The sequence below is a fragment of the Lathyrus oleraceus genome, chromosome 2 (assembly GCF_024323335.1).
Source record: "Lathyrus oleraceus cultivar Zhongwan6 chromosome 2, CAAS_Psat_ZW6_1.0, whole genome shotgun sequence".
Classification (NCBI taxonomy): domain Eukaryota; kingdom Viridiplantae; phylum Streptophyta; class Magnoliopsida; order Fabales; family Fabaceae; genus Lathyrus; species Lathyrus oleraceus.
This window is the reverse complement of record NC_066580.1, coordinates 178,873,098-178,887,118: the sequence shown is the minus strand read 5'-3', so window position 1 is coordinate 178,887,118 and position 14,021 is coordinate 178,873,098. Positions and strand designations below refer to the sequence as shown.

Sequence of the window (14,021 nt, the reverse complement as noted above, 5' to 3'; positions counted from 1 at the left end):
CCAAAATAATGAACCCCATCTCCAGTTTGAACCCCAGTCGCCTGACGATAACTCTCGATCGCCAGAATGAACCCCGTTCTCCAGAAAATGTATCCACATTTCCTTTTCTCCATTTGAACCCCGTCTCCAGAAAATGTATCCACATTTCCTTTTCTCCATTTGAACCCCGTCTCCAGAAAATGTATCCACATTTCCTTTTCTCCAATCTCTCGTGATAATTCCGCTGGCAACGACGGAACTAACACCAAACCACTCTGAGGGCGACATATCAGAGGGTACACCTTCACAAAAGGAAGGTAACATGTGCATCTCTTCTTCCGAAGACACCCGTAACGACCTCCACTGGCATCCGCCAAAGTCTAAGGTGACACATGAACAGAAGATAATCCCAAGGACCTCATCCTGGATATAATCTTCAATTCTATCTCCATTTGAACCCCGCTCTCCAGAAAATGTCTCCACATTTCCTTTTCTCCATTTGAACCCCGGAATCGCGCTGATCGCGTAACGTCCTTTGATTTTATTTCCATCTCTGTCCGACGGAAACATTTCCTCCAATATCGTACTACTGGGGAACATTGCTGATCTGACATCATGGTACCACACTCCTCAGAGTAACACTTTCAACCAGACACTGACTGATGACTGGGAAGAAACTCGACGTTTTACTGGACATCGAACAATGATGTTTACAGGACATCGAACAATGATGTTGACAGACATCGAACAATGATGTTGACATGACATCAAACAATGATGTTGACAGGACATCAAACAATGATGTTGACAGGACATCAAACAATGATGTTGACAGGACATCAAACAATGATGTTGACAGGACATCAAACAAGGATGTTGACGGGACATCAAACAATGATGTTGACAGGACATCAAACAAGGATGTTGACAAGACATCAAACAAGGATGTTGACAAGACATCAAACAATGATGTTGACAGGCATCACACAATGATCGACCAGACATTAAACAATGACTGGGAAATAACTCGACGTTTACTGAACATCGAATGATGATGTTTTACAGGACACCAATCAAGCTCGACCAGACACTAACCAATGACCGGGAGGAAACTCGATGTTTACAGGCACCGAACAATGATGTTGACATGACATCAAACAATGATGCGGACAGACATCAAACAATGATGCGGACAGACATCAAACAATGATGCGGACAGACATCAAACAATGATGCGGACAGACATCAAACAATGATGCGGACAGACATCAAACAATGATGCAGACAGACATCAAACAATGATGCGGACAGACATCAAACAATGATGCAGACAGACATCAAACAATGATGCGGACAGACATCAAACAATGATGCAGACAGACATCAAACAATGATGCGGACAGACATCAAACAATGATGCGGACAGACATCAAACAATGATGCGGACAGACATCAAACAATGATGCGGACAGACATTAAACAATGATGCGGACAGACATCAAACAATGATGCGGACAGACATCAAACAATGATGCGGACAGACATTAAACAATGATGCGGACAGACATCAAACAATGATGCGGACAGACATCAAACAATGATCGACCAAACACTTACTGATGTCTGGGAAGAAACGGTGGTTCCAAACTCACAATGCTGAACTCCTCGAAGCATCGTCTTCGCTGTCAGACAAAACCAAACCTCAAGCGGTAACCACGGCTTGAATCGCGCTGATCGCGTAACGACTTCTGACTGTATCCCCATCTCTGTCCGACGGGAACATTTCCTCCAATATCGCACTACTGGGGAACATTGCTGATCTGACGTTGTGATGCTAATCTCCTCAGAGTAACATCTTCACCTTTGGTGAACCCAAAATCTTCAAGCGGTAACCACAGTTTGGGTTGCGTTGAATACATCCCTTTTCCATCTCCGTCCGACGGAAGGAGTCTTCTCCAGTGTCGTACCACTGGGACAATACCTGTGATCCAATCATGAGGCTATACTACTCGGAGTAACACTTTCATTTTCTGGCAAAATACCTCTCAAACAGTAACCACGGCTTGAGACTAGCTGACGTTTGCAATGATGCATGCTTGATTTCTTCTGCGTAATGCTCCATAATTATGGAAATGCTACGCGATTATTTATTTTTCTATGCAATATGCAATGCTTATTCTACATGATGAATGCATAAAAATATCCCCCTCAAGGGAATTTTCTGGGGAAAACGAGACTCTCCGCTGAGGAACTCGCTACTGCTCCGATTTCCACCCTGCCGGGGATAGCACTGCTGCTAGGAAATAGACAACCCTTGCTGGGGATACAGATCCTTTGCACCCAACCCTCTCGAGGACATGCTGGGGAATACCTCCTTTGCACCCCACCCTCTCGAGGACATGCTGGGGATACAGATCCTTCACTGCACTCTGTGGGAATACCACAGTCTTTGACTTGCTGGGGATATAGATCCCAACTCTGCTTTGGGAACCCTCACAGATACTCCCGCTGGGGAAAAGAGCAATCTTCAACCTGCTGGGGGAATACCATCCAGACCCTTCTAGGGGAACGACAACTACTCCGCTGGGGAGGACCCAATCAATCCACATGTATGATACCCTCGGCTGGGGATGCAGATATTCGTCTGCTACGGAAACTCGTTCAATCCACTGGTAGGATGAACACTGTTGGAGAAATATGTCATTGAAAAAACCCGCTCCACTCGGGGACTGCTGGAGATATATTTCTTGAAAAAAACCGCTCCACTCGGGGAACTGCTGGAGATATATTTCTTTGCAAAAGACCCGCTCCACTCGGGGAATAGCAACCTTCTGGCCTGGCTGCTGAGGAAACACCGTTGTAAACCTGCCGGGGATAACCATCTTAACTCGGCTGGGGAAGTCACAGATCTGGAATCTGCTGGGGAGTTGGCACCCTACAACTCTGCTTGGGGACTTAGCTGGGAAATGAGAAAAGTTGGTACAACACCCGTCGACTCGTCGAAACGTGGTACCCCCCTCCAATACTCATATCAGCTTTCCACTTTGGAGAACTCCCAGACTCATCTGGACCTTTTCTGCTCCATCATCTTGTATTCCAAGTCGCTTCGCGCTCGACGAGAGACGTACTCCTGGGAGTATACAAAAATTTCAATTTTCCGACTTTGAAGAGTCTTCTTGATTATTTCAAGGGTCGTCGGACGTCTCGTCGTCTCTCCGTCCTTTCTTCATGCACTCGTCCCTGATCGGACTCTGCGGGGAATTACATACTTTCAATTTTCTGATTTTGAAGAGTCTTCTTGATTACCATCAAGGATCGTCGTGCGCCGCAACGTCACTTCGTCGTTTTCCTTTATTCGTCCCTGAACAAACTCTCTGGGGATCTGTCACAAAGCTTCCACATCACAACCTGCAAGTGAGTGAAAATATCCAACAGTTCCTGCAAAACAGACCATCAGATAAACCGTGCCCCAGGCGTGTCAAGATTTCAACACCTGGGTCACTCGACCTTCCAAATAAGATTTCAAGCATTCAATCTTATAAACATGCATTGGAAGGAACCTGTATGTCTTAAAATGCAAGATTCTTTATCAAAAATATCCGGATGTTTTTGCAATCAAAGCGGTAATGAAAAACAAAAACAAAATTATTTGACTGAATGTGCATTTCATTGATGGAAAGTGTGGCTCAAACTGAGCAATACAAAAGGAAGCAATTCCTGAAAAGAGGTAATTGCGCACAAAAGGAAAAATCTATCCTAATGGCAATGTGAAACCCGTGATCTCCTCGAGTTCCAACTCGGTTACACCCCATATGTCCTCAGACTCTCCATGCTTTCTGCCTTCTGAACAAGACGATTCCAACTGATCCCTACCGGGTATTATCCATGATGCTTTAACCAAAGCGCAAACGATCATGCCAGACGCAGTTGTTCGTTTCAATCCCTCTTTTGCCTGGACCGCCCTTTCGGGTTTTCAGTCCACCGGGATACCCTTTTTTGCCCAAGTCGCCTCTTCAGGTTTTCGACTTGCCGGGTGTATAGTTTTCATTTTTATCCCTAATTTTTGCCCGAACCTTTTTCTGATTTTGGTTCGCCGGGATGCCCATTTTTGCCTGAACTATTTTATTCTTTTCGTCCAGCGGGTCAATTTATACGAAGTATTTTTTAACTGCGTCCGCATTCACAGGGGATGGAAAATCCTCGCCATCCATGGTCGTTAACAACAAGGCTCTATCGGAGAAAACCTTCCTGACCATGCTGGGGATTCATGACTGTATATCCACTTGCCCCACGATCGTCTCGAGGAGGAAGGATCCTTTTCAGCACCATATCACCCACGTGATATACCCGAGGTCGCACCTTTCTGTCAAAAGCACGCTTCATCCTTTGCTGGTATAACTGCCCAGGACAGATGGCTACTAGCCTCTTTTCCTCAATCAGGCTCAACTCTTCATACCGGGTCCTTACCCATTCAGCCTCTTGCAACTTCACGTCCATCAGGACTCTCAAAGAGGGAATCTGAACCTCAACAGGTAATACCGCCTCCAATCCATATACCAATGAGAAAGGAGTTGCCCCAGTAGATGTGCGCACCGACGTTCGGCACCCATGCAATGCAAACGGCAACATCTCATGCCAGTCTCTGTAGGTTACCACCATCTTCTACACAATCGCACCGTCGGTGCATTCAAACGTTATCCGGGCAACAAAAGCTCATTCACCTTAACCTCCCCATCAGACATCATAATCCGTTCGGATTCAGGGTCAGGCCCCTCCTCCGGGATCGGTTACTCTCAATCTTTCGATTAGAGCACCTCGAGATGTCCTCATCAGGGAACTCAAACGTCCTCGGTTGATAACCCTCAATAGGTTGCAGAGAGATGTAATCAGACAACACACCCCTTGATTGCTTTCTGAGCGGATCACAAATCAGTCAACATTCTTTTGCTCTTCCGCAACCCGTCCGGTCGATGCTGGCTCTTTCAGAAATCTACCTGATCAGATCCATCTCGAAATCCACAAAGTGGTATGAACCAGCATACACTGTCTCAGTCGGCGAGCAGCCTATGCCAAAGTACATCAAGTTTCCCCGAGCAGTGAATGTACTGTTTCACAGTCGGTAAACTTTTTGCTAAGGTAAATTGCATGCTCTTTTCGACAAGACGCGTCATGCTGACCCAATACACCTCGTAGACCCCTCGAAGGCCGTCAAGTACAGATTGACAATTGCTCCTCCCACAGGAGATATCAGAATCAGAGGTTCCTGCAACTTATTCCTTTATTTCTTTCAATGCCCCTTGGCAATCATTATTTCGCCTGACCGTTCGATTTTTTTTTTCAACAGTCTTGAATATGGGTTCATACGTGGCTATTAGATGAGATGTGAACCATGACAAGTAGTTCAATCTATCTATGAAACCACGAACCTCTCTTTTATGTTCTCGGTTCAGGTATTTTTTTTTCTTTTTTTTCTTTTTTTTTTTTGCAGGATGAACCTCGATTCCTCCCTTACAATGAACCCCAACAGCTTACCGGCTCGCACTCTGAATGTGCACTTGTTCGGATTCAACCTCAGTTTGAATTGTCTCCACCAGATGCCCCACTCCTGTTTGGGACTCTGCTATCATGTCATAGCATAGCATTCCATTTCATGATAAATCATATCATGAAACAAAGTCACCATGGCTTTCTGCTACAGGCACTGGCATTCTGCTTTTCCAGAGGACCGTCTTCTCTCCATGGTAGCTTGTACACAACGACACTGGTATCCGATCCTGGCATATTCTGACATGACCAGGCCAAGGTATTCACATGTTCCTTTAACAAGGCTACCATTCTGCTCTCGATTCGCCTCTGAAGCGGCCTCATTTTCCTATTTCCTTCCTGACCTCGGCGGTGCTTGGAATAACAATCTCAATCCGCTTCGCCTGCGGCTGAATCACCTTCTCCTCTTGTTTCAACAACCTGGCTAATTCCAGCAGATCACAATCTTCTTCGCCTTCTTCTTCAGCCTGATCGCTCGGTTTATCGAAGTCATATGAGGTGTAACCAAATCGTTATCAACGAGATCCGGAGAATTATTTTTGAAGTTGGGACGAGACAAATCACAAAAAGGAAAAATGAAAATAAACATTGCCATTTTTATTTGTTTTTAAACTGCAAAAATAAATGAAAAACAGGGAACACCGCTTTTTGACTGAAAAACATCCATTTATTAATGATGCAGAAATGCAAGTTTAAACATGAGGTGGCCCTTACAATGGACCATTACGTGTCGGGCAACACGTATGGCTTTCATGCATATAAACTGAAAACAAGAAATAATACTCTTCCAGATGAGTAACAATGTTGATCTTTCAAACCCTCCAGTTCAGGATTTGCTGCCCTGGTGCACACGGTTTTACCCAACCATCCAGCTTACAGTCACTGTTGGTCTTTCCACCCACTGCCCGGGTGTAATCTGAATCTTCAGCAATTGCACTCACCGTCGCTTGACCATGTACCGGCATGGGATTAGCATTAACATTCGGTGATGGCGCAAAATTGATAGCTTTGGAGTCCACCAGATCTTGGACGACATTCTTGAATGCTCTACAGCCCTCAATGTTATGCCCCTGCGTACCAGAATGAAATTCACACTTGGCATTCTCATCGTAATCGGGAGGCCACTGATCTGTTCTTATCGGAACCATCGCCCTCGGCTGGACCAACCCCAAATCCCTCAACTTTTTGAACAGCACGGCATATGACACGGGCGGCTTGTCGAAGTGACGATCAACTCCTTTCCCTTTCACCTGGTACCCGACTCTCGATTGCGGTGGCTGACGTTGCTGTCTGGCTGACTGATTACCAGCAGGGATGTTTACCACAGCAGCATGCTGATAATAACGACCCCCACTATATCCTCTTTGCTCATACACAGCACTCGAGTCACCCTCATTCTTGCGCTGACCGTTCCCGAATGGTTTCTTTGATCCCGATGACAAAGCGCTACCACCCTGGATCTTCCCCATTTTCAGCCAACTTTCAATTCTTTCTCCTGCCACCACAATATCAGCAAAGTTGGTGATGGGACAACCCACCATTCTCTCGGCAAAGACCCCTTGCAGGGTACCCATGAATAAATCGGACATCTCCCGATCCACCAAAGGAGGTTGAACTCTGGCCGCCAACTCCCTCCACCTCTGAGCATACTCTTTAAACCCCTCATTACTTTTCTGAGACATACCCTGCAGCTGGGTACGACTTGGTGCCATATCAGCGTTGAACTGATACTGTTTAAAGAATGCATCTCCTAGATCCTGCCAACTCTTGACATCAGCAGCCTTCAGCTTGGTGTACCACTCCAGGGATCCTCCGGACAGACTGTCCTGGAAGAAATACATCCATAGCTTCTGATCCGTCGTGTAAGCAGAGATCTTGCGAACGAATGCTTGCAAATGGGTTTCAGGACAGGAACTTCCATTGTATTTGTCAAATGCTGGCGCTTTGAATTTCTGTGGGATCACAATCCCCTCGACTAACCCCATGTTAGACATGTTGACAAACCCCGGAGTAGCATGGCTTTCAAGCACTTTAATCTTCTCTGCCAGCAACTGGATCTCTTTGCTTTGTGGCTGAGTATTATACTGCCCCAACGGTTCGTTGTGCATTGAGAATTGATCAGCTTCTCGGTCTTCCTCTCTGTCTTCATCAAACCCGAAGAATGGAGACAACAGACCGTCTTTCGGATTTTGCCCCTGACCGGGCCCAGGTTGACCACCAGTACCACCGAATCCGCCAGCATTATTGTGCACCATACCCACAGTTTCTCTTTTTTCACCGTCTCTGGATCCACCCAGCCCCTGATTGGAGACACCATCCAGATTAACAACACTGTTAACAGCTGAAGCCCGCTCGAGCTTTTCAACTTTGTCAGCCAAAGCTTTCTGATCAACTGCAAAACCTTTCATGATGTTGATCAGCTCAGTCATCTTATCTTTCAGCTCGAGGATATCTGTGTTGGGAAGATCCATGAGTCTAGGAGTATTGCGCCTGGTGAAGTATCTGTGAGGACGGGTCGAGTGCAAAGGGATGACTCTACGAGCGCGAGCGATGATTCCTGCAAAACAGCAAACAGGTTAATATGCATGAATGCAACGTCCATCCATATGAGGAAGCTTTGTCCTTTGATTCTGATTTCATCGAGACAGATAATATTTCACCAATAACATTTTGACATCCAGATGTCTCTCAACCAGAATCTCAATCCATAGTACTCCCCATATGACTAGACGTGAGTTTGGTGCAGATGAATGCAAAATGAGAATGATGCAGATGTATGCAATGCACTGGGCCATCCTCCAAGTCATCTGATCATCAACTGTACAGAAGCCTCTGATCTCTGAACTGATCACAACCATCTGAGGGAACCACCAATCTGATCCACGGGTTCCGAAATAAACGGAAGACAGATACATCATCCTCATCACTGGTCTCTGAGCAGACACATCACCGCCATCTGAATCGGCCCGGGGAATCCTGAAATAAACGGATCCCCACTGATAAATATCTCGGCCCGGGGAATCCTGAAATAAACGGATCCCCACTGATAAATATCTCGGCCCGGGGAATCCTGAAATAAACGGATCCCCACTGATAAATCACGGACAGCACTCCGGCGTCTCGGCAATAAACGGCCATAAATCCGACTTATAAATATGACTCGGATCCACGGAACAAAAAGTCACCATCTGAGTCACCATCAATCACCAACAGTCACCATCTGTACCTGTTAAAATGATCATTCCCTCCCCACTCACGGGTGTCATCTAGGCCAGGGTAAAGTCGAAAGAAACGCAGCATAAATAACCTTTCGCAGAATACCATCATATACACACCCGAAGTATGTAACGATAATATCCCACCAGGGTCTGAACTGCTCGTGATGTCAATGTTCCGCTAAGTGGCGCCATACCACCCGCTTCCCATGAATCACTCTATTCCTAGGTTTCCTAGATTTCACTCATAGCCTGGGTATTGGGCCTTTTACCTCGAGTAACTCCCACCCCAAAACAGAGGAACCACCTGTACAGAGGATAGCGACATGATAGTATGATGCATGCAGACATTAATGCAAATATATACACACTGGTTAGAATAATCAATGCAATAAATAACACACAATAAGCAACCTAAACTATCCTAAAACGCTAGGAAGGACTCGCTTAGGGACCATGGACCAGCATAGGTCAACATCGCATTCCCCAGTGGAGTCGCCAGCTGTCGCATCCTGCGAAAAATCAACCGGCGAGCCTAAAAATAAAACACACAGAGCCGCCACTAAACGTTATTTATCCCAAGATAGGGAAAGGAAACGCTCAGAGAAACCTGGAAAGGAAATGGTCTCGCGACCAAGAGAATGGGTTCGGGAGTCGGTTACGCGAGGGGAAGGTATTAGCACCCCTCACGTCCGTCGTACTCGACGGGATCCACGTCCTAGGATAAAGAAAAGGTTGCTAAACATCACACACACACACGGGGAATGCAGGTGGGGTTAGGAGAAACGGGCTCGATAAGGTATCGCACCTTATGCCTACATATCTTGTCTGGAACAAGAATCAGAGCCACTGTAGTTCGGCTTACGCACGCCAAACAACACAAAACAACACAAACAAGCAAGAGTGGCAAACATGGAGCCCGACAACCACTGGATGGAATTATGTCGGCATCCGAACCAAAACACACTCAAAAGGGCAAACTTGGAGCCCGACAGCCAATCACTGGGCTTACGTCGGCATCCGAACCCAAACATACAGTCAGATAACAAGTAAACGCACGCAAAAAAGAAAAAGGTTGCCCGGAGTGGTCTCGCACGACCACCTGCCTACATACCTCGTCTGGAACGAGGATCAGGGCGATGTAGTTCCCCTGAAAGGGACTAAACTCTCTCCTAACCAGAAACAGAGGGAAAAACACGACACTAGGGAGCTGAGACTCGAGCCTAATGTTGTCATGCATCGTTAACCCTAAGTTCGGTTTTCTATCCTACTTGCATAAGCAAACTAACCTAACCAGGAAAGAAGCTAGCACACAAGCATACAATCATATATCATCAAATGAGAACAGGTATCTCAAACAAGCATGTCAATCAGATATCCACATAACACGCACTATAGCCAAACAAGGGGCTCAATCAATCAGGTTTGACTGCCTAAGCAATCGTCTGTACAGGCTGTGTTTGCTCTTAACCTTGCCATTACGAGGCTAAGGTGAAGCAGATGAAAGGATGAAGTGAGGATCAGACCTCACAGCTCTTATCCCTAACCAGGGAGAGCTGACAAATGAGCATGGGTCCAGAATAGGGGAACCCTTCTATACTCGATGACTCTGACACAACAGATCTTGGGCTTTTGATCTCAATGCTACAACCATGTAATGGGAGCAAGGAGAAGACTCAACTGAATAGTGGGGGACAGGTTGCTTGTCCCTACCTTCCACCAATTGCCTTACTTGAAGGACTTTTCCTGCTTGGCTTAAAAATAAACATACACAAGCATTGCCTCTTAAGGAGGACTTCAGACAATTTGCCCGGCCCGGTAACAGCCGGGTCTCCAGACTACATGAAGTTTAAGAAGTTACCTCAATGCAAATTGCTTATGCAAAGCAAAGCAAAGCAATAGTTCACAAGGAACTGAGCAACTAAAGTACCTGGAAACAATCAAACTCAGTCAGTACTCAATCAGACAAACTATACAGCAAACAAACAGTTTAAACAATACAACACAAAGCAAGCTCAAGGCTTAAGCCCAAGCTCCAACACCTACAAAACAATGTTATGTTAGTGTACAAACATCCACAACATCAATTAAAATCAACTTGTATCATTCTCCATGTACATGATGCTTTTGATCCTGAAAAATCAAGCAAATATTAGTAACTAGACCACTAGGCCAAGCCTAGGGTCCAAAAGCAAGAAAAATTTTAAAACAGCAAGGCATCCACCATCCAACATCAAATTATCATCAAACAAGAGCAAACATCATTGGTCTCATGTTTATATCATCCATCATGTTCATATTATGCCCAAAACAATTCACATTAAGTCAAATGGAGCATCAAATATACAAACAGAAGTATTGCATTCAAATCCATGCCAAAACACATCCAAAAATTCTCAAATTAATTACACCTAAACAGGGGTCCATCAAGGTCTACCATGTCAAATTTGAGCTCAATTGGGCAAATGGAACCATGTCAATGAAAATCATCAAAAACAGACACAATTTCATGCTTCAATTCACACCATCAATGCATACATCCAATTCAAAAATTCATATCTCATTGAAAACAAAAAGAAATGGATGAGACCAAAACAGGGAGGTCACACAACGTGTCTAGTTCATGCATATCAAATTTCATGGCCATACAATACAATATGAGGATTTCCCAATCAATCTACCAACCTATGTCGCATGGACTTGCAAATTCAACAACCAGAAATGAAAAATCAAGATTAAATTGAAAATACAGTGAAAAATCCTACAAAAATTCATCAAGCATCCTAACATGTCAACAAGTCATCATGCAAAATTTCATCCAATTCCAACATGCATAGGTCATCCAATTAAATTCAACAAGTTGACATCAAGAGGTGTGACACAAATTGTCACACCTAAGTTCCAGAATTTGCTGCTCTCTAACCAGGTATCAAAAATTCATGAAATTTACATATAAATAATCCTCAATGAGTCAAGAACCACCACAAAAATTTTCAAGAATTTATTTGCAAGCATGTGCATTTCACAATTAAAATGGTAAAGTGTGTCGAAATGTCATACATGTGAAAGAACCCTATGCCAAATAATAATTTTACCAAGCACAACTTTGACCAATAGGTCAAACAAATTCTACACAAGTCAACAAAGTCATAGAAAAAATTTCCACATTTTTATGATTTTTTACTATTTTTTATGAATTATTTAATGTGTTAATGATTTGTTAGAAATTATTGAATATATTATAATTAAATTAAGATGAATTAGAATAACAGTAGTGGCATTTTAATGTGTTGGCGCATGGCTATAGGACAATTCTGGAGGGAAACAACATTTTGAATTGCCAAGCCAAAAAAACAGGATCAAACGCGTTTTACATCCAGCACTGCTTCATCTTCCTCGCGTGTTCGCAAGCTTCCATCTCAAAACCGGTTTCAATCATTTCATCACCAAATTGCACAAACTAATACTCATTGGAAAGGTCTGAATGCATAGATCACGAATATATAACTTAATCAACCTAAATCTAACCGTGTAAACCGAATCGATCGTTTAAAGTTTCTCACTCAAAGCTTCGAGTCGCGATTTCTCTCAACTCGCTCAATCATTTTTCAAACCAATTGCTACATGTTAACCTATGACAAATGACCTACACAACGCATATGACAATTGGCAAAATCGTGAGACTCGAATTTTGAGTACCTTGAGATTGCAGTGGAGTTCTTGTTGTTCTTGAGCTTCAATTCCACGAAACAGAAGTAGTATATGCTGGTGGAAGTGAGATGCAAAGCCTAGGTTCACTCGATTTCGCTCCTAATGCTTGAATTCACGATTCACCATGGATGATGCACTTTTAGGACAGTCACGAATCCACACTCCTTGCCTTCCAATCTTCACAAACAGTTGGAGATATTGATGAGAGGAGATGAATGCAAAAAGAAATTCCAAGATTCATCAACAATTGATGAAGATTGATGAATTTGAAGTTTTGGATTGTTCTTGAAGAATTTGAGAATTGGAGAGGTTTTTGATCCAATCTTGGTGAATGTGCAATTCTGTTGTGATTAGCAAGAGATTATGAATATATATGGAAGCTTAATCCAACTCTAATCAAGTAATTATGCAAATTGGCTTTGTTAATGAAAGTGGTTATTTTGCAAATAAGGGCAAAAGTGGAATTTCCATGTACAGCTCATTGCCAGCTGTTTTGACAGCTCATGCAAACTCCAAATGACATATGTAATGTGTAGAAACTTGTTTCATTCCAATTGGTGGAGTATTTCTCAAAATCACATGTGTATGCAAAATGACCAATTTTCATCATTTCACTTTTCAAGCCAAAATCCAATTCTCATGCCTTAGCCATGAAATGAATATTCAAACACACTCTAAATGCCATTCCTGAGGTGTTGGAAAAAGTCCCATTCAAAAATTCCAATTATTTTGACATTTGGACGATTTTGCCCCTGGTCCAATTCAGCTGTCCAGTTGAAAAGTGACTTTTTGCCTTGGCCATTTTTGGGAAAATCCAATGATGCACCCTCAAAGTACATGTCAAATGGAGTTTGTGCATATAAAGAACTTGCAATTTGGACAAAGTATGTGGTAGTTATGGCCTCCTGATTACGGTCTTTTCTGAAATTCACTGAGCCATATCTTGCAAACCACACATTGGATTTTCAAGTTCTTGGACTTTTTGGAAAGGTGAGAACAAGATCTACATCTGTCATGTTGAACAATTTTTCATTTGAAGCTTCCTTGGACTTCTGTTTTTGAGGTCAAAAAACTTTCCATTTTTGGAAACTTCAGTTACAAGTCGCCTGCTATTTTTGGCAGTTTTTGTCCTGACTTGATTTTCTTCATTCTTAGGCTTCGAGATGTCATTTAACACTTGTTCCAACATGAATGAAGTGTGTCTAACTCATTTCCACCTCCAAATCCATCAGATCATGTACAGTTGACCACAGTTGACTTTTCAACTGACAGATGAATCAGGCAATGCACAGATCAATTTGAACCCCAATCTCCAACTGAAATGGCTCAAGGGTGAAACCCTAGCCTCAATAATCACCATATAATCACAAAATGAAACTCATAACCATCAGAAACCTCATCTCCTGATCCAGCCCTGATTGGCCCAATACAGCTGATTAGGGTTGACTAGTGGTCAAAACCCTAATCTCAAGGAACGTTCTTCAATCTCCTGATGACATCCAACCATGATGATGATGATGTATTAATTCAAACAAGATGAAGACCAATATCCTTGGAAATCATGAAACCCTA

At 43.6% G+C, this 14,021-nt stretch overlaps 2 protein-coding genes across 2 annotated transcripts in view; one reads left to right on the top strand and one right to left on the bottom strand.

Moving 5' to 3' along the window:
* The window catches only part of LOC127118758 (protein PHOSPHATE-INDUCED 1), a 37,278-nt gene that overhangs the window by 13,230 nt on the left and 10,027 nt on the right, over positions 1–14,021 (top strand). The gene's annotated exons all lie outside the window — the stretch shown is intronic.
* LOC127118754 (uncharacterized) lies at positions 6,222–13,358 on the bottom strand. The gene is made up of 3 exons (XM_051049015.1): positions 12,438–13,358; positions 10,600–10,668; positions 6,222–8,080 (listed from the first exon to the last, which is right to left on the bottom strand). The coding sequence occupies exon 3, from the start codon at positions 7,992–7,994 to the stop codon at positions 6,336–6,338; it is 1,659 nt and encodes a 552-aa protein (XP_050904972.1). The 5' UTR covers positions 7,995–8,080; positions 10,600–10,668; positions 12,438–13,358; the 3' UTR covers positions 6,222–6,335.

Bases quoted from the DNA above. Each gene is read 5' to 3' on its own strand.
- LOC127118754 (XM_051049015.1), bottom strand. From the start codon at position 7,994: ATGGATCTTCCCAACACAGATATCCTCGAGCTGAAAGATAAGATGACT.